The sequence below is a fragment of the Pholis gunnellus genome, assembly GCF_910591455.1.
Source record: "Pholis gunnellus genome assembly, chromosome: 2".
Taxonomy (NCBI): Eukaryota; Metazoa; Chordata; class Actinopteri; order Perciformes; family Pholidae; genus Pholis; species Pholis gunnellus.
Genome location: NC_136536.1, coordinates 16,477,757 through 16,502,482, shown reverse-complemented (window position 1 = coordinate 16,502,482; position 24,726 = coordinate 16,477,757). Strand labels below are relative to the sequence as shown.

Here is a 24,726-nt window from a genome sequence, read left to right as displayed (position 1 = left end):
GTGCAGAGCTTCCGTACACTCAGCTCATATATATGCCTGCACACCACATAAACAGGCGGTTTTAGTTCTGATAATTAAATATGAGACATAGACCTGTGTGCGTTTGTCATGAATCCGACTGGGACTCTCTTGGTGAATCACACACTTTTATGGTGTGTCCTAATAGCTGCCTCAGCTGACATTTTTGTTGGAACATTATGATAGGTCTAACATGTGTTCATAGGCACAGAGGGCACATAGTTAGTGATTTAGATCTCTATTAGTGTATTTATAAGTGTGTGTGTGTGTGTGTGTGTGTTGGTGAATTCACATGATCAATTCTGGGCCCACCCAGGAAGTGACTCCACCCTGTAGCGATGCACAGAATTCCCCCCTTGCTGAAGGGGAGAGAGGGAGCTGCTGGCAAACAGCTTCACAGACCGGCCCATAGCCGCTCCATCTGCCCCTCTCAAAAGACTCCATTGTTCCCAGCAGTCTGAGGCGAGAAAGTGAGCTAAAGAGAGTTATGAGGCTCGCCGTTGGGGCAGAGGCTGGGGCGGTGGGCGTTGGGCCACTGCCTAAAACCACACGGAGGAGAGAGGGAGCCAGACACAGAGCATCTCTGTGCGACTCGCAGCCTTCTGTTGGGAGCCTTGCCTCAGCATAACAGCACTGTATGAAAAAGTCCACTACATCACATAAAAAACACACCTAACTGTCAGAGGGCTCAACCGAATCAACGGTCCATATGTTCCTCCATATTTGGTGCTGTTTGTCTCCCTGATGAGGAGGGGTTGTTTTTTAAATCTGAAGCATTACTTAAATGGGCCAATCAGAGTGGACTGCTGCCCCTGTGGACTCTTATAATGGTGTGTGTGTGCGTGTGTGTGTGAATTGCAGTATTTTGGCCTGACTGAAAAACAAATACAGTGCTGCTCAACAATGTGGTGACTCTTCGGCGCTGCAGCGGTAACTACGTGATCTAATTGATAGGAAATGGCTCGGACAATAACTGGATTATTGAGAGACATCAGGCACGAAAGACAAAAGGGAGCTTTCAGAGTGTTTTCAGTTTTTTATTGAAACAGTATGAACAAAAACACTGCAATTAAATAAAAGGGTTCAAACAAATCAGATGGCACAAATGAAAGGCCCAGAACCGATGATATGTGGCAAAGCAGGGGAGAGGAAACAAAGACATGTCGTTGCAAACATTTGCAGTGTCTAAAGCCTATTTCATTAAACATTACATCACTCATTCAGTGCACATATTAAACGAGTTTGTAAAGCAAGCGGAGCTAAGCTGAGACTTCATTATTTGTACACCCATTTAGCACACTTACAATTGCAAATATAACAAAATAGGGCATTACTGCCTAATACTGTGCACTAAAACTAAGTGCAACTATAAAATGTCATCCTCGTCACGCAATCAGGGGTTAGCTCAATTTAAAGACCGGACGGCTGTTCTGGTAAACTTACTATTAACAAAGGTACTATGAAGACATTGTCAAGACAATGCTATCACTATGTCTAATAACCAAGGGCTGTGTGTAAGCCTTTAGAAGGAACAAGTCATACAAGCTGTTCTGTCTGGAATGGGTGGCAGTTAAAAGGTACAGTCAATTCACATTAATAATGCACTTCAAAAGTTAAAGTCTTCCTAACTACCTAGAGAATACCAGAGACAGTGGCACAAACCCTTCTGCTAAATTTCACAGATATGTATTAGGTTTTTATATGTCAGTGTTAAAGTGGGCAGAATGTCACGTTACTCTTGCAAAACGAGGGTGCCTTTTCTTTTAGCTCCGTGCTTGCCCTCAGAGCTCATGAGTGTGTTATGTCAAAACAACTTCTGCACACGTGCTTCATACAGTTGGACAACATGTCAGGGATTCTGGCTACATGAGAAAAAAAAATGTTTGAACTGGTGCTCAGGGGGGTGTTTTAAAGGTCTGTTAGCCGCAACAATAGCCTGCCTGTATGTACTGTGTATTCCATAATATCAAATGCTAGCCTATGCAACTGCAACATATGAGAAAGGCATTTGTCATATGCTGTATACTATATGAGCTGTATACTATGTAGTCCCTTTGTATTGTATATACATCCTGTGGAATTTGTAGCAGTCTCTACTGCTCGCACCTTCCATTTGTGTTTAATTTCCTTTTGTTTTGTCAGCAATATCCATTTGTATGTCCTCTCAAACGTCCATGCAAATCTAAATCAGTCACTCTTTAAAGGCGAGAGGTTTTATGCCTAGATGTCAGATAATCCCCTACCTTTCTTTCTCTCTTTTTTCTTAACAAAATGCTTTTAAAAAGGCCTGAAATTCCTAGCTACATCCTGCCGTCACCTTGTTTTGTTCTCTCCTAGGGAGTAGGGGGAGGGAGCCTTTCTAATCAGCGGCACTTAAGAGGGGTCAGGGATGTGGAAGGGGGAGGTGAGGATGTTTGCTCATGTACCCCTCTTGTCTCACACACATACACTTCATACATTAACACACACGAGCCTCCCTCCCCTTCTTTTTTTGGCAACAGTCCAGAGTCATGGTTAGATTTGTTTAGTTCTGGTATCGTGCTTGTTTTAATGGTCGCGAATGATGTCACAGTTCAGTAGTTCAGGCTTTCCAGAACTTTGTGCGCTCCTGCTGCTTGGCCGACTTTTTCTTCAAGGGCTGTGAGATAAAAGAGAGAGAGAGAGAGAGAGAGAGAGAGTCAGACAGTGGATGAAAAAGGGAGATCGTTGAATCTACAGTAGTCACAGTAGGTACGGAAGCACTAAACGAGCATGATTTCTAAAACGGTTATCTCAAGATCACGAGACGATTATCTCGTGATCTCGAAAAAACATGCTTCGTTATCTTGAGATAAAAAGATAATTAATTCGATATCATGAGAAAAAAAGTTGTTTTCTCTTATTACTTCAAATGTGTGGGTCAAATCAGCCGACTGTAACTGTTTTCAAACGGTCTAGATTGAGCTGACTTCTGATCTGAAGAGAAATGTAGCTCTACCTCCCCTCGATCTGATTTGACCCAAACATTATAAAAGAAGAAAGAAAGAACAACCCTTTGTTTTCACGTAATAACGAGTTCATTGTCTTGTTTTTTTTTTCCAGATAACAAAGTTAATTTTCTTGAGATCACGAGATAATCAAATAGTGATCTTGAGATAACGATATTAAAAATGTTTGAATTATGTCCGTTTAGGGCTTCCGTAGTAGAGTATCTGAGGCTCAACTTATATTAAAGTTTATTAATCTGTACACTTGTTGAGTTTAGTGTCATTTAATGGTGTACATTTTCATTTAACATTGACGACAATATGGATGGTGAAAAAAGCAGTTTTTTTAGATTTAATTAAAAGATTAAAGATGTAGGTCGATATACAAAAAAGAAACAACAAAAGGTTGACATAAGAGATGTTTATCAAAACCTTTAAAAGGGAGACATTTTGTTTTAAAGCCAGGTTGTATGAGAGTTGACAAGATTAGTCTTCGGACAACATGTAGCTTAAGTCAGCGCAGATCTTAAGACGATATACTCTGAAATAAACCTTTATTTTAAAATAGACTGATAATTAGTTCCTGAGACAAAAAACAAAACAGAAGTTTAACACTTTGTGTTGCTGCCCCACTTCTGACAAACACAATCCCTCTGTTTGTAGGGATCAAATCAAGCTGTTAATATGAAACAAGCTACTTGATGACTGCTGGCCACATCGCCAGGCACTGAGTCAATAAACAAGCTCACTTGTCATCATGAATGCCCAATTTTCCTCATAAGGCCATGGGACTGTTTGTCAGCAGAAGCGGCAACAAGCATCAAACTTTCTCTGTGTTTTTTTTGGGGGGCGGGGGGGGGGAGAGACATCTGTTACACATCTGTAAATTAGGACCCTGATGGACTTGAAGGGGTTAAAGTGATTAGCTGAAGGAATCAAATAGAGAAATTTACAGAAACCATGTCTTTTTTGGTGGGTTTTTTGTTCTTTGCAGACCTGTGACACAAGAAACATTCATCATTAGCATCATGAACAGCAGAGACCAACTATGGCTGCGCAGCTTGTGTTGAGCATGCCAGGTCCCCCTTATCACACAGAACAGCTCTCTGTCCAGGATCCATTACATCACTGCCCGTGTTGTTTCATCATCGGATGTGTCAGCGATGACTAAAAGCTCAGGCTGTTTTGTTCGCTCCATATTTAGAGGACACCAAAGGAGATGACTCACTGCACAACATCAGTATAACTGCCAGCATTCACATGGATTCAAGCTGTTTGTGTGTGTGTGTAACCACCATTCGAGATGAGGTACTTACGAGTATTTTCCCATCCTCCTCACCACAGCGATCACAACAGCGATGACGATGACCATTGCCAACAGAGCGCCAATCACGATGCCGACTACCTGGCCAGAACTCAGGCCCTCTGTGGGACGGAAAGACAAGCGTTAGCACTTCTTTTCAGACTTCAGTTGGATTTTGAGACGATTAGTTTTAATGTTATATGTAGAACCAGTGAAAGTTTGATGGGATATTTTCACACTAAGAATGAATCAAATGTCATCTTTCTATCTAAGAGTGGATTAATAGCCTCTGATTAACACAGAATGACACGCGAGCGAAAGATGGAAGAGAGTAATATTTAAGGCCTGCATGTGACTTTTAAACCCTTTATGGCACTGCCAAAAACACTCACCTCCACATTAGGCTGTTGTATGATTTCTGTCAATAATAACACCTGACTTCAAACTGACCACCGTCACACTACTGCCAGCTACCATCCCACACATTCCTCACCCTCTGTCTCGTCTTCAACGACCACATCTTCCGTCTCTACTTTCACAGCATCCGTCGGTTGGACCGCAACGTCTACTATCTCAGTGGCGCCTGCGGTCTCCACTACAGGAGAGTCAGTGATAATGAGTTCTGGTGCTGCAGTAGCAGCGGCTTCTGTTTCAACGACGGCCTCTTCAGTGATGAATGTAACGGCGGGCGGCGCCGCCTCGGTGGCGAGTTCTGTTGCAGCGACTTCTGTTGCAGCGAGTCCTTCTGTAGCGACTTCTTCTGGAGCGACTCCTTCTGTAGCGACTTCTTCTGTAGCGACTACTTCTGTAGCGAGTACTTCTGGGGCTGCCCCCGGTTCGGTTGCAGGAGGACCAGTGATAATAGTTAGGTCCGCTTCAGGAGCCTCTGTAACTTTAGGTACGTCGCCTGCTACAGCTTCGGTGATCCCAGCATCAAGCCCTTCGGGGATCTCTGTGGGGCCTGGGGAGAGAGGTCACATATGAGGTCACATGCAGGTATACATGGGAGAATACAACCGGTCGAGCGGTTTCTTGTGGATCATTTGTATATATTTGACACTTTGACTGATTCATTCAAATTCATGGTTAATTTCCTGAAAAGTGTGACGATATGAAGGGACATTGGATGCCCCTTGTCATAGCGACCCCGAACAGCGTGCTTATACATTGTTCTGCCTCTTGGCCGGTTACATTACGTCCAGACTGGCAACTGACACAGAAAAGGCCCCTGGTGTGTCAGGATGGGTCCAAAAAAAGGTCCAAAAGGACAAGAAGGTTTAGATTTCTCCCCGATATAATGATGTGATGGCATGACCTTCACTCTTTCTCACACTCCCATCACCAGCACCGTGACAGCATGACCCGCACACCCCGTGACTTCATAAAATCCACATCCCTCCCCGACTCACCCCTCCATCCTGTCTTTAAGGCTCTGTGTTTGCGTGCTGGCATGCCACATCCTCTGCCTCATTTCCTGTGGAGTGAGCTGCCTGAGAAGAGAGCGCGGGAAGGCTCGTCAACCCTCAGCCTCTTAACATGTGGAGGGCGGGGTTGATCAACGCCCGATCGTGAGGGAGACACCACAAAGTGGAAGATTTGCAGTTTCAAGGAGGCGGGTTTGATGAAATGGCGGACTGAACACCTTGAGGAAATGTCAGCCATATATTTTGAAAGCATTCGTAGCTTTTGTTTCTTTCTCTTTATTGAAAAATAGATACGTGGAATTATTGTATAATATCAATCTCGAGTGACGATTTTGAATGATAACTATGTAAAATCAAGTTGTTGACAGAGCTCAAAAGACCTGCAGTGCTTGCAGTAAAATGGAGGCTCCCATTTTGTATTTACCATCTGCCAAAAGACATGTATTTATCCTTGTGTCTCTCATCAAGGTCTGGACTATGAAGCAGCCAGGGCTCAACCTAATCATTTCCCTCCAATAACCCCACGTTCAACATCCTCGTAGCCACAACTGAAAGCTTTGCCTGGACAGCACTGCTTCAGAATTAAGGAGGTAGATTTCGATGTGGCACCAAAATTACGGTCTACAGTTAACTTTCCACTGACAACATGTTGGCCTGAAAATCGCTTCTTCTTTCCCTTGAAAACTACTTCTCTCTCCTGAAAACACTCTTACTGTAGAGTCTTACTTCTAATCTTAGCTTTCTGACATCATCTCCGTTTTCTCCAATTGTTCTGAATACTTGAAATAATAGAGAATACTTTACAAGGGTAAAAATAACCCGGAATGGTCCAACAACCGGCGCGGTTATTCCTAGTCCTGTGTTGCGTGTTCATTAGCAACAGGCGGGATAAATATAACAAAGTATTTGTTCCCACTGTGGCAGAGTACTGAAGGGGGTTTTCAAAAGACGACTCAGACGGTTGGTTTGGAAAGTCTGTAAGTGATGATAAAATGGTCTGCGCTTCACAGAGCATGGGCCGTACGCTGGGTAATCGCCTCCTCCTCCAACAATTGTTTCATTATGTGTACAGTTCCCACAATTAGCTCTGAGTAGCATTTCCTCCCCACTGTGCTGACCATCCTGGGTGAATACAGCTGCTTAGTGAGTAACACAGTAAGACTGTTGCAGTCTACATCCCCTCTCCTCTCTTTCCTTTCAACTTCTCGCCCGGCCTCACGTTCATGACCCTGCCACTCCCTAAGGATAGGTTTTGTTGCAGCTGAAACCTTTGAGAAGGCTGAATCCCCGGAGAGAAAGAAAGGGAAAAGCAATAGGGTGGAGGGGAGCTCTGAGGGAACAGCCCCGGGTCCCTTCTGATGCTTGATTTCCTTGTGAACACGGTCTGTCTCTGGTTTTGCCGTCTCTGCTCACAGCGAGATGTGTGTAGTGGTTAAAGTGGTAAATGACCCTCTGTTAAACCTCAGGGGGGTCGGAGCACGGGATCAGAATCAGAACAGGACCCCTGAAGCTGGGGAGGACTTCTACCAACACGAGGGGGTTTGAGCCTGGCTCAACCAGTCAAAGATGTTTTTAGATATGCGAGCGCCGTGTAAACTCATTAAAAGCTCAGAACTTAAGGGGACACTGCGAGGAAACTCAGATCCATGCACCCGTTTAGCAGAAGCAGTTTTATTTCCGTTCTTTCAATCCCAGACTGAGAACGTTTATGTAACTGTGGCGTTGTCCTTATTATTCCAAATGTTTGGTGGGTGATTTTACCCACGATTACATCATTCTGGCCACATGCTCTCTCGCATCCATTTCCATGTAAAGCATGAAAGAGCCTGAAATCATCAACACTTAACAAGCATAAAAGTGCAAGTGAGTTCATACTGAATGTTTTTATGTGTGTGTGTGTGTGTGTGTAAACCTATGGCTGTCTGACTGCGCCTTAAAGGGTTGATTCATTGAAATTGCGAAACACACTTTCTCACTTCAAATTTCTCACTCATTATGGAAAAGTTAAGACGAGGTAAGTACAAGTAGAAAACAACTGGTGATGGCGCTTTCTGTAATAACATTTCAGAAAGTAATTCAAATAACAATGGAGTAATTGTGACCGTGAATGATTTAAACATTTGTCTTAACTAAGGTTTATGGACGGGATGTAGGTATACAGGGAGGGACAGAGAGGTGTAAAAGGCAGGCAGGCAAAAAAAAGAGTTAAAAGTAAGAGAAGTTGTACGGGAACACAGCAAGAAGCTGTGGAGGCACCCATGTGGGGCTTCACTCTTGCCAGGCATACATAAAACCTGCAGAGAGAGTGAAAAGAGTGAGGGAGGGACACGACGATATACGAGGGAGTAGCAGCTTCCATCCATTACGATCACAATCAGCTGTCGCTGAGGCCCCCCGTTTGTGTGTGTGTGTGTGTGTGTGTGTGTGTGTGAGAGAGCTACTAATTCACAGTCCTGTGTGGGAGGGGAAGGGTCCGTGCAGACGGTGTGAGGGAGTGTGTCCACCTTTTGAGCCCAAGAATGTTTTCGCCGCGCTGGAGGAGGGAAATGTGAGAGAAATAGGCGCCCTACCCCATCTCAACGCACTTTTGACGAGATGCCGCACAGCATAGCCTCCACTGCTCAACCAGTAGGAGTCAGCTGTGGAGATACTGGGGCGTGCCATGCACTTGCGCACTGGGGATTTTAAGCAGGAGACAGGCTGGAGTGGAATATTCTCAGTAAGTCTTATCACAGACGCAACACAACGAGCTCCACACTTTGTTTTTTTCCCCCCCAGATTGGACAACATGCAACAGGTCCCATCTGGACTCTATTGCCAGTGGCAGAGACTGGTCCAGAGCTCGATCAAGTGGGCCTTTAATCTTAGGCCTAACAGGTCTGATTAAATTCCTAAAATGTAATGAATCCGGGCAGGGATGACATTAAACGCAACCGCTGCGAAATGACAAAATAGAAAGATCGTGCTGTGGCATCACAAAGCCTCCCAACTCTCTTCTCTACTTTTAAACAAAACTAAACACTGCAGACCGACAATTTAATCAAGAAGCATCTTTTTTTTTTTAAGTTTATGTTTTGGGCATTTCTGCTTCATTTGATAATGAGAGAGCTAGACAGGAAAGGCAGGGCGAAGAGAGGGGATGACATGCAGCGTAGAGCCTCGAACGGACTCAAACGAGGCGCCCAAAATCAAATCTTGTTCACCTTAAAGTCCAACTCCCACATCATAAAACACCCACCCAGTTGTGGAAGCGTTCCTTAGTCAGCAGCTCTATTGTTTTTCTTATTTTCTCTTGCACCATGTCTCACCCTGCCGCACAAGTAGGTGCTAGAGATATGAGACATTTGTGTCAGTACTCACAGAGGACACAAACACAAAAAAAAAATCTCCACAGAGAGATTCGGGCCATACTCTGAAGCCCTGCTACAGTCACCAGGGCTTGGTCCTGGCAAAAACCGCCTCAGACTCCTTTCCATAAACAGATGTTTCTTTCTCCTTGCGGAAAGTTTTGGAAGTATGACAGAGCATTTTTTTTTCTCTAAATGAGACTCAGTTCATGTGAGAAGTGCTAGTTTTCCTCATGGTCCCTCTTTCCCAGCATTTGTCTCATATTTGGAGTATGAGCGCAACATTTTAGTCATTTTTAGAAGTGGGCACGGACAAAGGGCATTGACCTCTCCCTTCAGCAGCCAGATGTGACAGGGACGTTATAGGCCCAGAGAGGCAGACAAAACTCATTAAGGAGACCGGAGGTGGTGGGGGGGCAGCAGAGTGAGGGAGGAGGTGGAGGATTTTACAGGATACGTGGGGTTTGCTAGTTAAGTGAGCGGGCATGAGGGAGTTAAAAGCCCCCCCCCCCCCATTTGTGAAGCATAGTAGTGAAATGAGCTATTTTCTTTGTTTCCCTTCTGAGCTGAGAATCCTGCTGAAAGTTTAAGGACTTTTTCTTCCAGAGGAAACCTCCATGGGAATGTTGCAGACACGTCGTCTCCCATACCGGTAAAGGTTGTTGTTTAAAAATAGACCCAGCCCCTCTCTGCTCTTCTCGTGCCGACACCAACCCCGAGGTACAGTCTCACCGAGCTCAACCAACAGGCGAACAGGGGCAGAGAGTTGGAGGCAGGCGGAGGACTGTTCAGAGACGGGGGAGAAGTAGGAGAGGAGGGGTTAAGTGGTAAAAGTTGATACCCCACCAAAGATGGGTAAATGCCAAGGGGCGGCGTGCCGCATGGTCTAACAACATGCGGGTAAAAGAGGGTGGGGCACCTCTTAAAGCTCATCACGTACCGGGAGTTCTCTCTAGATACGACCCTCTTAAATATAGAGCCTCTTATCTATTAATACACTCACGCAAACCAGCCCTGCCCTGCCCTACAGCTCCCTTAGGCCTCACCCCCCCCCCCCCGCCTGCTGCTGCTTCCCCATGGCAAACACTGCTGGTCAAGGCGAAAAGGAAGGGAGCAGAAAGAGAGGAAGAAAGGGAAAACATGTAAATGGGGAGCAAGAGAGGCAGAGAGAAAAACAGATGCAGTGGGAGAGAAATGAGAGAATCAGGGGTAAAATGAGAGGCGACAGTGGATAGGCTTTCAGATAAATGTGTACGGTGTATGTTACCGTTTACAGCCCCCATCCCTCCCTCGCAGTGTATGAGCACTGTTTTTGGGAGCCATCCAAAGGATATTCCTTTCTTCTCTCTGCCAGTGCCAATAATTTACAGACACGAGGCAGCGGAGCTCCTGCGATTACATCACATTTCCCTTTGGTGTCGGCAAATCAAACTTTTGCTCCAGAGCTCAATAATAGTGTGAAAAGGAGAGAGAAAGTGAGACAGAGGGAGTTAAAATGTTGAAATAAACACAGACTTTCTTGAGTCGCTCCCCTTTGTTAAACTAACACCCTCGACCAAAGTTTTGCTTTTCCATCAGGGATATTATCGGCTAAAGTGGAACATTGGAAAAGGCTACAGCCGGCAGTTGTCAGAAGCAGTTTCAAGTGATGATTTAACAGTGAAAATAGAAAAAAAATAGAAAAAGTATTTAAAATCAGTTGCACTTGGGAACCTCATTAATTAGTTAATGAATACACAGATAGAAATGGAGTGTATTTTACCTCCTGAAACCAGCTTCCAGAGTGTTATTGTTCAGTCAACGGGGATTAAAACAGACAAAGAGTGGTGTGGGGTGGGCACATGGAGGGAGAGGGAGCGAGGGGACACAGTGTGCTAACAGCAGGACAGTGATAGCGGAGAGTTCACTTACTTGCATGTGTGAAGGCACAGAACGGGCCGGCCAGGGCCAACAGGAGCAGCAGCTGAACATTCATTGTGGTGATAACGTTTCTCCTCCAGTCACAACCGTTAGGGACTCCCTCGGGGCAAAGAGCACGACAACAGAGCCCTCACACACGCCAGACACGCACCAACCGGCCTCTCCGGAGGGGAAGGTTGAAGGAAAAAAAGAGGTGAAAATAAAGTCTTCAGGGGGAGTTTGGGAAAGTATCAGCCTGAGATCCGTTTAACTTGTAGAAGCGAACAGGCAGAGCTATCTATTATAGATAGAGGAAAAAGGAGAGTGGTGGAGGGATGTAGAGAGGACAAGAGAAAAGAGAGGAGCTGTGGCCACTTTGAGGAAGTGGAGAGGGAGAGAGGGACTGGCACACAGCAGGAGAGAGCAAAGAGAGCGTGTGTGAGTAACTGAGCTGAGAGTGGAGGAGGGGTGCTGGTACTGGTGGTGGGCTGGGCGGGTTGGGTTGGGAGGAGGGAGTCCGGATTGGGGCAGTAAGGTGGTTTCAGACCTCGTGGTCCAGCCCCGTGTAGGACGTGCTCTCGTCTTGGGGCACAGCCAACCCTCCTGTTTGCAAACCCTGCAATATCACGCACACACGCTCACAAATGCAAACACACTTGGAAATACCAATAAATACACCGTTGACTTGTTTCTCAAGACAACACAGGCTTTTCAAACTACAATTGGCCTGCTCATACGACTAGAAAGCTAAAGAAACAGGCCTTGAAAATGCCCTGCGAATGAATGGAGCTAAATGTAAACAGAGCTTTAAATCACAGTTAGGAGCAGAGAGAGAGAGAGAGAGAGAGAGAGAGAGAGAGAGAGAGAGAGAGAGAGACTTCAATATCAGCATCTTTAACTGTATCTAACTGTTAAAAAGAAAACAGTAAATGAAACAAGCGTCCTTAATGCATCTGCATTGATCTTTTAAACCACCAACCTTGTGGCAAACGTACGTCTGAGGCTGACAGACAAGAAGCAAGAGAGCGCTGCTTTTAAAACAGGTTTCCCTGAAAAGCTGTAAAGGAGCCGTAAATACAGTTAGAACATCGTGTGACTTTCACACAGGCAAACATGGGTGGTCTGCCGAGTTTACATGTGATGGAGGGCAAACAAACTGTTGCTTGGCACTAGGCTGACACCTGTTGGACAACAAGCTACAAGGGTCAAAACAGCACAACGCTGAGTCTCTCTCTGTTCTTTTACAGTTTTGTTTAACCAGAAAAAAAAAATCTCATTCTCATTTTTACAAACTCCAAAAGACTGGAGCAACGTGTTAGATTTAGAGAGAAGTTCATCACTATAGCAACTTGTCCGTTAATTCAAACAGGCCGACAACTGATTAAATAACGACAGCAGATGTGAGGTTTGCGCAGTAAAAATGGTTGATGACATTTTAATAAACACTGAAACAGATTTGAACTGTTAAACTGCCATACACAGATTATTTATAACACACAAAACGCCAATGCCATTTTTTTTTTTTGTCACTTATTTACAATATACTGAAGATATGTACATACTGTGTCTCCTGAAGGACAGATAACAAAATACTTTCTCTCCATTTGCTGTTTTCTTTTTTTCAGTCTGTGTTTTTCAAGGGCAAACATAGGAGTAACATACTGTTATTTACATGGACAACAACACACAAACATACAAGATATATATGCTGGTCACTGTAATACAGCATTTAATGGCAATAATAAAGAGTATTTCTCATTTTTTTTTCTTTTTTACTATGAGACCTTGTTTAGACCATTCGAACAATCACTGAGATCTTCCAAAAAGAAAGAGCACTTTAAAAAGGTCCCAAATTTCACTTTGTACCCACGTAATACAAACAAATTACTTTTTTATTTCTCATGTATATTTTTTGAGCTGTACGGAGCTGTATGCTCAATGAAATCTGAGAAGACTATACACACTTGTACACACAGACGAAATTAAACATCACAGTAAGAAAAGTTGAGCATTTTAAACTTTTGTTTAGTTTTTTGCTCCTTTGCTGATCTATTTTTTATTTCTTTTTTTAAATGTCTTTTGAAACAAAGAAATATAATGTTCACGGTTTTCTTTTATTTCTGTTCACTAGATGCTATCAAGTTTGGTGTTGTGCAAAAATTGCTCGTCGTCTCCCAAATGATGCATCTTGAAATCACGGCCGACCTTCTCATGCCGGGTCATAATTGATATGCACTTTCTCAAAATTATAAAACCTTGAAACACTGAATTATATCTGATCGTCGTTGACAAAGTCCAAGTCTAGCCCCAGCATCTCATTTTCATTTGAATTAGTGTTTGTTGTTTGAGCAACTGAAAAGCCCATTCCACAGTATTTTCAGTTAGCTTATAAGCTGACAAATGAAGATTTGAAACCTTTTGACCACAGTCACCAGGAGGCTCACTGGAAATGATCACTGACGGCACCGAACAACACACAGTAACCTAATGTACAGAGATGTAAATGGCTTTGTGTTGGTCTGACGTGGTTTATGAATGTAAACACCCTGAGGACATGGCACCATGGACTGTTCCACACACACACACACACACACACACACACACACACACACACACACACACACACACACACAATGACGACACTTAAAATAAAAGTTTAGACTTGGTTTCCGATGCGAAAGAACAAACATGAAGAAAGAGCAGATTGTGGTGCATAGAACTTTTTTGGGCAAAGGAAGCTATAATGGTGCCTGTTTTAACCAGCAGGTGGTGCTTCACTCAACCACCACTGAACAGCTGCACAATCATTTCCTTCTTCTTCATAAATCATCCTTCTAACTGTAGCTGTAAAGAGCGAACACAGATGCCCAGTATTAGAGTGAACAAAGAGATGTTACGAGGAGGAAAGGATGAAATAGTGTGTTGAATGTGTGTGAGAGAGGATTTTCTGCAGGGAGTTTGGAAAAAAGACAACGTTTCTATTCATTTCAGGCACAGGCGCTGAGACTTTGCAGACATGGCACACAAGCTTTTAGCAGGAAACAGATTTAAGAAAACAAAAAGAAAACAATTCACAGACGATTTGACAACACGCTGGCGACGTGTAACCCTGTTGGCACTGGGGGGACACAACATGAGACAATTCAGAGAGCTTCAGACTTCATTTTTGCTTTGGACGATGTGTGTTTGCATCTCGGCTTGGTCCAATCCTGTGTAAGTCTCATTGTTTTGAATGATTGTCTTTAGACTCAACATCCACTTGTAACAGGGGGGGGGCAGCAAGATCAGAAAAATGACTTTCGGTTTGTTTTCTGTTGGATTGTCTTCTGTTTTTTCACACAGGTGAAAGGTTTTTCGGCTAGTTCCATACCTCACCTGTCATCACGTCTCTCTCTCTCTCTCTCTCAGTCTCCAACTACGGCTAAGTTTAGACGATGGAGTCCCAGTCAAAGTCGTCCTGGATGTCGTCTGCGGCGAGCATGCGTCTCACCTGGAAGTGTCCCAGAGGCAGCCTGTGTTGTTGCTGCTGCTGACTCAGCTGGCTGAGATGACCTGAACGTGGAGGGAAAGCAGAAGCCTAAAGACTAGAAGATACTGTTGCACACCCAGTGACATTTCAGTGCCACTTCTGCATCACATACTGTATCTGTATTACGTATTTGTCAGGTGAAGAATAGGAAACTGAGATTTTGACTAGAAAATTCTCTGGCAGCCAATCATGTCACAGGCAGCAGCAGCAGCGAGCGGAAAAGTCCAAAACCATAGAAATCCTTGTAAAACATCAAACAATCCACCACGCCTTAAATCCTCGTCCACTTAGAAACAAATGGCTGTCCTATCGGGGAGATGCATGACATTTAGCATTTACACACTGTTGTAATTAAAATTTCAAAACAAATATAGAGGGTGGACAAAATGGCATGGACAACTCGTAATTTAATCCAATGAAATAAAAGCTATTGTATCTTCATGAGGCTGAGACAACAATTTGTCTTAAAGGGGCACGCCACTGATTGTATACATGAAGATCACTGTACTAGTCATGGCTAGTGCGACTAGCCCGTAAAAACAGTCGTATAATGTTTTCTGTGACTCTGGAGGAGCTTTGTCAAGTCTGAGAAAATTACAAGGGGCATCGTTTGAGTCATGGGGAATGTAGGATCCAGTTGTTTTGCAGTTTGAACCATACTGGAGACTGAAAATCAATGCAGTACTAAATTGCTGGAGTAAACCTTTGTTAATTCTCTGAGCCAGTCTGTGACTCCCTTGTATATTTATAGTTTGTAGTCAATGCACAGATTAAACCGTATTAATAAATATGGTGAAATCTACCAACCTTAATGAAAAAACTATGAATTATAGGTTCTTTCTGCTTTTTAAGAACGTTAATGTGTGAAATTGCATCTTGGTTTTACTCCATATTACTAGTATCAAATACTGATGTTGTACCGACTACTAGTGAAATTCTGATATTGACACACACACACACACACACACACACACACACACACACACACACACACACACACACACACACACACACACACACACACACACACACACACACACACACACACACACACACACGCATTGATATAAACCTGCATACACACATACACTCTTCACTTCCACCTGCTCCTCCTGACCTGCTAAGAGAGCGATGGAGCAGTCACCTGTCATGGTGGGAGCCGTGTTGCTCATGGGAGGCATGTGTGGGTACCCTGGTGGGCCCATCAGAGAGGAAATGCTCTGTCTCGAGTCGATGTACATGTTCCCTGTGGGAGAACAGACAAAAGGGCAATGACTAACTGTCAGATTAGTATCCCGGCTTTCACACATGCCTATGCGACTCTGCAGAACACGAGCTGCGATCGCTTGCGCACACAGTTTTACTGCCATATTATGCTAAGCTTGAGAAATCCTACAGATTGGGCTGGAATTCCCACTGGTGAAATGTCTCCTCGTCTCCATATCCTTACTCCAGCTGCCATGAAGCCGACAACATCCACAATTCTCTTGTAAATCTATAATAATGAAAACAATGGCACGGTGAGGGGAGAGACTGTAACTCCGCTCCCGTCACAGCGAGAAAGTGCAGAAATCTTGCAAGAGAATGCCGACAGTCAAAGGTGGGAGGTTTAAAATACCGTTCTTAATAAGGAGAGGGAAATATTTTATGTCTTTACTCTATTACATTCATCTGACAGCTGGAGTAACAAGTGAGATAAACTCATAAATATACAGCTTTTGTATCTTGTATCTTCAAACCCTGCTCTGTCTGCTGACCCGTGCTGATGTGTTGGTGATGTTGGTTGTGCTGCCCGTGCTGATTGTGCTGGCTGGCCTTTGGGTGCATCGCGCCGTGCGGCTGAGCCGGGTGCTGCGGTGCTCCAGGTGGGGTCGGGTGCGGGACCTGAGGTTGTGGGTGGGCGGCGCCCACCGGGGGGATGACCCCCGTAGCCGTGAAGAACTGGTTAATGGAGGAGCACAGGTCGGCCATCTGAGCGGCGTCCAGCGACCAGTTGTTGAGCTCAGCCTGCCGCATGCTGTCCTTCAGACCTGGCAGACCGACAGAGAGACAAAGATCGACCTGAATGTTCCACATATCTCACAGCTTCAATATTAGATTGTTTTAATATCTACATTTCTAACTTTTATTTTGACTGTAAAACAGCTTCACCTGCAATTTCTGTCTGTTACAATCGTTCACTGAAGCTACATCACACTCATTAAATGTAAAATATTAAATCAAATAAAAGTTGGCCTTTCTATGGCTCCACAGTTGCACCAGATCTGGTCTTTTGCATCATCTTATTCACATGACATATTTGGTTTTTCAGGATCTTAGCTATAATATAAAAATAATGTTCTTTGAGTGTAAACGCTGCAAATCCAGGATTTAAAAAGTTATTAATATATAAAGAATAAGTAGTAAGTAGTATGATAAGTAGTATCGACAGTAACATGTCCTTTACATTAGAATAACAATGCTTCAGTCAGAAATGACTTATTCCAGACAAACACTCCAAGCACCTTAAGAGAAAAACTTCATATCAGAAACCCCAAATCCCACGTAATTAACATCCAACTAATGTAAAATGTACTGTCACTATTGTTCCACCTAAATTACAAGCGCTGACCATCACTTTGACAACATGCCTGTTCACATTTGGAGACGGAGAACGAGACCCTGAATAACACCTTCTCTTCTTCAAACAAAGACAAACCTCAGTTTCCATTCACAACCTGCTGTCTGATATTTCCCAAAAAATCAAATTCCCATCGCGCCTGGTGTCGACAGAGACGAGACGCTCGGCCTTTGCTCGTTGGAGGTGAGCCAGAGGCGGTGAAGGATGGCATTACGACGGCGTGAGGGAGGTCAAGCGCCGCAGGAAAAGAAAACGAGAGAGAAAGAGAGCGGCAGCGGGGCCCGTGTGTTGTAAGACCAGCCATCTCCATCCATCGTGTGTGGATGTTGCCGGCTTTGTGTGCTGACCGTGATAAGAGGCTGTTACTGAGCCGGGGCCTAATTGGATTATTCACATCATACAACTGGAAGGGAGGGAGACAGTGTGTGTGTGTGTGTGTGTGTGTGTGTGTGTGTGTGTGTGTGTGTGTGTGTGTGTGTGTGTGTGTGTGTGTGTGTGTGTGTGAGAGAGAGAGACAGAGAGAAACAGAGAGCAACCTCTCAGATGCAGGATAATGACTTTTATTCGGGCTACTATTACAACACTGGATGTTATTATATTGGGCCTCAAGGGCGAATGTATATGAAAGCTCAGAGAGGAATCGTAATGGTTTAATCAAAGTAACTGATCGGCATAATAAGCATTATATTAATTCTCACTGTGTCAAAACAGGCTGCAGTAGACAGCTTCATCATTTCAGATGCTGTTTACACTGATGGCACCACGACTCTTGGTGATGTGTGTGTGTGTGTTTACAGGATGTGTGTTACCTTGAAACGGGGAGAGGTCTACATCAGCCCAGTTGTAGCTGGTAGCAATACGGCAGCTCTCCTTCAGCCAGTCCAGGTTGGGGTACCAGTCTGGGCGAGAGACCACACACACACACACACACACACACACACACACACACACACACACACACACACACACACACACACACACACACACACACACACACACACACACACACACACACACACACACACACACACACACACACACACACACACACACACACACGTTCAAAAATGTTGTTGTTCAGTCGTTTGTAAATTGAGGACATCACAACATCTACAAAATCGTTTAATTTACAATTATAAATGAAAGCGAAATGAATCAGTTATCAAAGTGTCAACTAATTGTTTCAACACTAAAATAAATACAAGCTCAGTGTGATCAGTGTTAAATGATCTGAACTAATCCAGATTAAAAAATCTCAGTAAAGTTCTGCAGTCAACCACAAGGTGGTGTGACTTCCCATTGAAAAATGCCAGCCACAGGTTTGCTTTCGGTAGAACAAAATAAAGGAAGATGCCTTCCACCGCCTTCACCACCGCAAACTAAACAACAACACATTCGGATGCCGTGGATCAAAGACTGAGGGATTGCTTTCACTCATCCTCTGCCTGGTTGAGGGGAATACTAACCTAGATAAATAATATCTGAAGAGTACCTTTTTTGGTCTGAGAGCTGTGTTGCCACAAAGGAGACACAAAGGGAAAAAAAACAACCCAGAAAGAATAACAAAGACTGGGAATATGAGCAGGACAAGCCTCGGTGAAGCTTTGGAGATGCCTGTCTGTATCAGCACAGCCTCATAATACCAAATGCTCTGGGACCTTACAGAGGAAAGAATATAATATAAATGCAATGAGTCCGTGCCGAGACAAGCCTATTCGGATGTTTAAGGTGAATTGTATTTACACCAATGTTGCTTTGGGAGTCGGGGGGGGAGAAGAATCATTGTTCGCTGCTGAACAGCATCAATATCTAGGAGACAATAAACTACACCATACACTTTGTGGCTTCCTTTCACACAAAAGAATCAGCAAAAAGGTTTGCAGCAGAGCAGAGAAATAGCTGCATTGACATTACGAATGTTGATGTTGGATTATATTTCCAGTTTGTGGACCCTTCTAAAGTTGCGATTACACCCAGGAGACTGATGTTAGCGGTTCTCCCACTCAGCTGCTTGTATTGATACTCTATACGATATGCTCAGTACGTAGTGCAATATGATGTGCATATCAACAATAGCCATAACTCATGGAAACAATGTGATTTCTCAATCACAAGATTGTTATTGTTCAATAACTCGGGGTTTCGCATGTTGCTAAGGAAAACTTTTTTTTGGTGGAATGTTTTTATGTTTATAGCGTCTTTCAAAGTAGTATGATGTTTTGTCTTTTTTGATACTGTGCACTAGTTGTCATCAGAGCCAGAAATTTCCAACGCCTGCACATGAAAACCGTATAACGTAAAAAACCGCGGCTCTGTTCTCACCTGTTGAGGGGCAGGTTTGACTCTGGTGGGAGAGAGACGGGTGCTGCTGGGAGTGAGCCGGGTGCTGTTGGTGTTGGCCATGCTGACCGTGCGCCTGGTGCTGGCTGTGGGTGGAGTGAGGGGAGAGGTGCTGCTGAGGGTGGTGGGGGTGGTGTGACGTCTGACCGTGGTTGTGTTGGTGGTGGTGGCCGACGCCGTTTCCCGCACCAGGAGAGTGCTGGTAGGAGCAGGCGGTCCGGGCCTGCTGGCTGGAGTCACCAGGCATACCCATCAAACCTGCTGGAAAAAAACAAGACAGACAAAGACCAAAGATATCACGGGCGAGGACAGCAAACAAGAAAACGACAACAATTCTGTCGAATATACATGCACATTAAACCCTCAACTGCCGTCCATCTCACGTTGCCCTTTTAATCTGACCAAGGTATTTCTGCAGCTTTTCCCCCCACACATTTACACCCACTCATGTTTCAGCGTCACCAGCTACGGACCGTCTACGACACTCTCTTGCTTTCATGCCACTCAAAAGGTTATTTTTGGCAAACCAGTGTGTGACCTGAGCCACGGCACTGAGGAGCGCTTACATTGACGTGTTTTATGGTTTACTTCCTGATGCGTATATATCATAACGGAATATTCCTCATGCCCATCACACAGTAGGGCTACAGTTTTTGGGTGATTTTTTGGATGCTTTGTGGCTTTTCATTCAACTAATTTAATGGTCTGGGTTATCTCTGAAGATGGTGAGCCACTGCTCAGCGGGCCGAGAGACACAGCGGGGAAAGTAAAGTATATTCTCACATCTAACTCACAGGTTTATTTTGACCGAACCAGAGTAAGAGATTGTTGCAACAGTTAATAGACAAACCAATTACTTTTTTCTTTTTTTCTGTCCAGTTGTTGGGCTGTGGGTGGCTGGGTGCCAAACATCGTTCCTTTTCACAAACCACACACATTTCAACGATACAGGATTTTCTTGTCAATGGCTTTTAATTGAATCTCCTTTACACTCCATCATGGACACTGGAAGCTGCAGTAACTGTAAAGTAGCCACCCTTTGGGCAGTAGTACAATGCAAGTTATTATTATTTAAAGGAACAATGTGTAGGGACAGATATCGGGACAGATATCTCTAGGATTTTAGTACAACTAGGAGCTACTCTTATCAATACTTACATACATTATATTTAGAGAATGAAGAACACAATCATCAGTCAGTATCAGTCATTCCTCCGGTCTTCTGTCCTCCTGGCTGCTTCCTCCCAGCCAGCAGAGAAATGTACAAAAACAAACTAAGACAAACAAACTACATACACACTGCTCCAGTTTGAGCTTGTTTATAAAAATGAGCTGTTAGCTGAGCATTAGCGTGCGTGCTGTGCTTGTGTCAACATATGAGACTAGATGAGGTGGATGAGACTGCGGACAGAGCCGATTGAATTAGGTTTCACTTTCGTTTACATGTTAATGCTTGTTGAACAGATGTATTGATTGAGTTTTGGCTTTTACTCACAAATATTTTATTGCACCGACAGTAACAAGCGTAATTGCCTTCAACTCCAGTATTCTTCACTTCATCTGGTTCACTTCACGGTCTCCAGCGCGGCATCTTTGCTCGCTGACGCCTTCATGTGTTTGTGTGCTTGTGTCTATGTGTGTGTGTGTGTGTAGTTGGATGAGCTCAGCCCGACACAGCAGAGGAGATGCTCGCTGCAGCGTGATAGTAAATAAACACCAGTAACGTTGGAGCTTATCAAAACTCCGGTCTTTAATAATTCAGCACCGTAGCACGTTTGATACCAGGGTTATGGTACGAAAACCTACCTCCTTCAGATTAAAAACAACCGCTAAAGGCTTTCTCTAGAGCCAGTGTTTGGTTTGACCGTTCTGGGCTGCTGTAGAAACATGGCGGTACAAGATGGCGGACTCCGTGGAAGACAACCCGCTCCCTATGTAGATATAAATGTCTTTTTCTAAGCTAAGGAAAACACAACGATTCTTAGTTTCAGGCACATAGTTATTAATATCATATTCCATTTCAGCCAATTAATCCCCCTAAATGTTACGCACTGCTCCTTTAAATGTAATGTAAGTCGAGTTAAATGTAAAGGAGTTTCACAGTTACGGTGTTCAACAATCAATACTGGTTAAATATAGAAACAGAGATGATGCATAGGTGTGGCCAGCAGAGAGTGCACTATCGTCAGAAACTTATTTCCTTTCCATAACTACATTTATCTCTTTTGTCGAGAGTCTTTGGACCTTTTCTTTTATCTGCTGTTTCATTGCTTATCACTAAAAGACAGAGAATGCCCGAGCAGTGACTGTTAAGATCTCTTCAAACATCAGAGGAGTGATACAGAGGGACTTGAGTTTTTCTTTTTCTGACCAACAAATCACACCGAGGCTATCTGAGCACATCTTAGTGAGTGACTTTCCCCTCCTGCCGTCAGGGAGTTGTTACGCTTGTATCGTGAGTCCTTTATAACCCCTGACATTATTCATTTGATGTTCATTTTGTCTCCATTGTTCGAACTGACCTGAGTCACTTACAGTTTGGTGTGCGGTCTTTAGACTCACTGTAGTTTTTCAAAGGAGGCGATGAGCTCCGCTGTCTGGGTGACTCATTGTGACTCAAATACTGTGACTTCCTGCTAAGCCTCACACCTCAGGGACCCTTTCAAGTATCCAGTAAATCCATGTTCTTATTCACTTTCTTATTGAGTTGTCTGTATCATCCCCCCCCCCCCCAACTAGTATCCTCACCGTCTTATCTTTTCTGCGTGTGCACCCCTGACCGCAAAGTGAAGGGGACCTTGTCAGACTGTGAATACAGGCAGCAGCTATTGAGCTCAACAGAGCGCATCAATCTCCACAAGTTACATAACTTACGTGGATGTGTGTGTGGAGACGAAAGCGGGAGAGGGAAGGTGATAGGAGGGTGGGGGGGGTCGAAGTGGAACGAGGCCTGGTGACCTGAAAGCTTCAGGATGCAATTAGCAAGATGCTTCACAAACTGTAGAACCAATCTAATTAGCTGCTATCAAAGCTGCAAAGCCCTTTGCTCCGCTCGACTGCGGATGCGTTTGTGAGTTTTTCTTCCTTCTTCTGTAGAATTCTTCCTCTTAATTGCCTTTACTCATTTGACTGAGCGAGTCGTAAAACGCAGATATGCGGAACAACAGGTTGTTTATTAAAATACAATGGAGTAGGAGTAGAGTGTGATGGAGGTTAATACTGGAATGCTTTTACTGCTGTGACAGCAATGTTAAATTCTTAGCATTTCATTGGGAGCTTAAGCCTGACAGCTAATTATGTGCATCACATAGAGGTTTACAAGTTGTTGTTTTTTCCTGACAACACATGCGTCAATTAGTATGTTTGACGGGAACACATGAACAGACACACACTAATCCACATGCAAAATGAGGGTCGACACCCACCTTGCTGTGAGAAGGACTGCTCAAAGACGCACTTGTACAGACTGCGGAAAGAAGAGCTGAGGTCCTCGAAGTCTGAGAAACAGAGCTGCTTGTCCCGGGACTCCAGGACGGGCAGATCGTACTGGGGCTGTGGGGGAGGCGGCGGCGGCGGTGGCTGGGCGGGCTGCTGGAGGCTCAGGGACTGGGACGAAGGCTCTGAGTGGCTATTCACCTTCAAGACAGAGGAGAGGGAACAGACGTAGAGGCTGTGAGAGGTAAAAACTAAAAAAATACATCAATGAAGGAATCGGCTTGAAAAAAATACATCAAAGGCTGAATTCACACGGCAGCTCAAAGTGTAAAGCCTGCGGTCAGACAGACATCGGCACTGCATCAAAAAAAAACATATTTCAATAAGACCAATAACGGCACTGCGCCGGTACAATGGGAGTACCGGGGGGTCCGGGTTTTTATCAGAAACAAACAGAAACATCATCCGTTAAAGCACCACAGTCACAAATAAAACAGGGCGATGTGCACATTCCTGGTCGGTAACTGTTCAGTCATGACACAAAATTCGAGGTTCTCATCATTTCTTTTCTTTTATTTATTTATACAAACCTTTATTTAACCAGGTGAGTCCCATTGAGATTAAAAATCTCTTTTTCAAGGGAGACCTGGCCGAGACAGGCAGCAACATAAGAAACACAAAGTTACAGACAGAAAACACAGAACAAGACTCGTTAAAAGAAACTAAAAGTTAAGAGACACTGACGTAACCGAGTTAATTTAGAAAAACATTGACATTTTTGGGAACCTGCCTCTATTTCTTTCAATTTAGATTGAAGTGATATCAGTTCTTTGAGTTTTAAATCATTCTGCAACATATTCCATGATGAGGGTGCAGAGTACACAAAAGCCCTTTTTCCCATTTCCGTTCTGGCATTTGGGACAGTGAGCATAAAGAAGTCCTGAGAGCGCGAGGAGTATTGTCCGACACTTTTCTGCCTGACGCAGACACACAGGTAGTTTGGGAGCAGACCAAGGATTGCTTTATAGCAACAGTCTCAGTTTGGCGGAGTGGCTCTGTGATGCTTTGACACATATCACAAGCTTGACACAGACTGTCCCTGAGCTCACAACCCCCCGACTTACATGAACACATACTGTATTTAAAACACATAACGAACAGCTACAAGCTAATACGGGAGGAGGCTGTAGAGGTGGAAGGAACCAAGTAACTGCACAGATTTAATGAGCAGCAAATGTTTATATGGACTGTGTGTATATATACACACACACACACACACACACACATACACACATTGGTGTGGGCTGCAACCTGTCTAAATGGAGAAACCTGAATTTAAATTGGGAGAGCTGCATCGTAAAACGGATAAAAAGTAACATTCAATACTTATCACATTCAGTTTCAAGAAACTTAATTTATTTTCCAATTGTACCATTCAAATTAAATTTTCACATTAATTCTATTTAACAAATTATTTTTTCTTTATTCGCTCGGATTATCATACCAAATTCAATTTCACGCAATTACAAGGGAATCTTGGCTGGCACTAATTTCCTTTTCGTATGAACACACAAAAACAAAATCCACTGCTTCAATTTTCTGTCTCCTATAGTGATTGCTGCCTGTCTCCCTCTACCCTCAATCGTCTCATCCTAGCTGTCATCTTCCTCACCCTCCACCCAGCAAACACAAGCAATTTGCTGTGATCAGTGTGCCTCCGCCCGATATATAAGCCGACTTAGCATGACGCATCCCCCACACGTCTACCTCCAACCCAGTAATGGATGCCTCTCCGTCAACTAACTTGGTGTCGTTGAGATCGCTGCCAGCGATGCCACTAGTAAT

The 24,726-nt window shown here is 44.0% G+C and overlaps 2 protein-coding genes across 3 annotated transcripts in view; both read right to left on the bottom strand.

Annotated features, from left to right (window-relative positions):
• Positions 1-1,041: 1,041 nt before the first annotated feature.
• Positions 1,042-11,380, bottom strand: pdpn (podoplanin; the record flags this gene model as incomplete). Of its 2 annotated transcripts, XM_079169727.1 has the most annotated exons (4): positions 10,970-11,380; positions 4,781-5,248; positions 4,301-4,409; positions 1,042-2,656 (listed from the first exon to the last, which is right to left on the bottom strand). In XM_079169727.1, exons 1-4 carry the CDS (start codon positions 11,031-11,033, stop codon positions 2,650-2,652), a joined length of 648 nt encoding a protein of 215 aa, XP_079025853.1. In that variant the 5' UTR covers positions 11,034-11,380. The 2 variants fall into 2 exon arrangements, with proteins under 2 accessions (XP_079025853.1, XP_079025854.1); XM_079169728.1 differs by lacking the exon at positions 1,042-2,656 and having other exon boundaries at positions 4,297-4,409.
• A 3,004-nt stretch (positions 11,381-14,384) lies between these two features.
• LOC306712114 (forkhead box protein J3-like) overlaps positions 14,385-24,726 on the bottom strand; it is a gene marked incomplete at its 3' end in the record, with an annotated part of 44,447 nt that continues 34,105 nt past the window's right edge. Inside the window, exons 8-13 of the mRNA XM_079181222.1 lie at positions 22,872-23,082; positions 19,429-19,707; positions 17,916-18,005; positions 16,244-16,516; positions 15,631-15,732; positions 14,385-14,509 (exon numbers count right to left, since the gene is read on the bottom strand). Of these exons, the coding sequence (XP_079037348.1) occupies positions 14,385-14,509; positions 15,631-15,732; positions 16,244-16,516; positions 17,916-18,005; positions 19,429-19,707; positions 22,872-23,082 (1,080 nt within the window). The remainder of the gene's footprint in view (positions 14,510-15,630; positions 15,733-16,243; positions 16,517-17,915; positions 18,006-19,428; positions 19,708-22,871; positions 23,083-24,726) is intronic.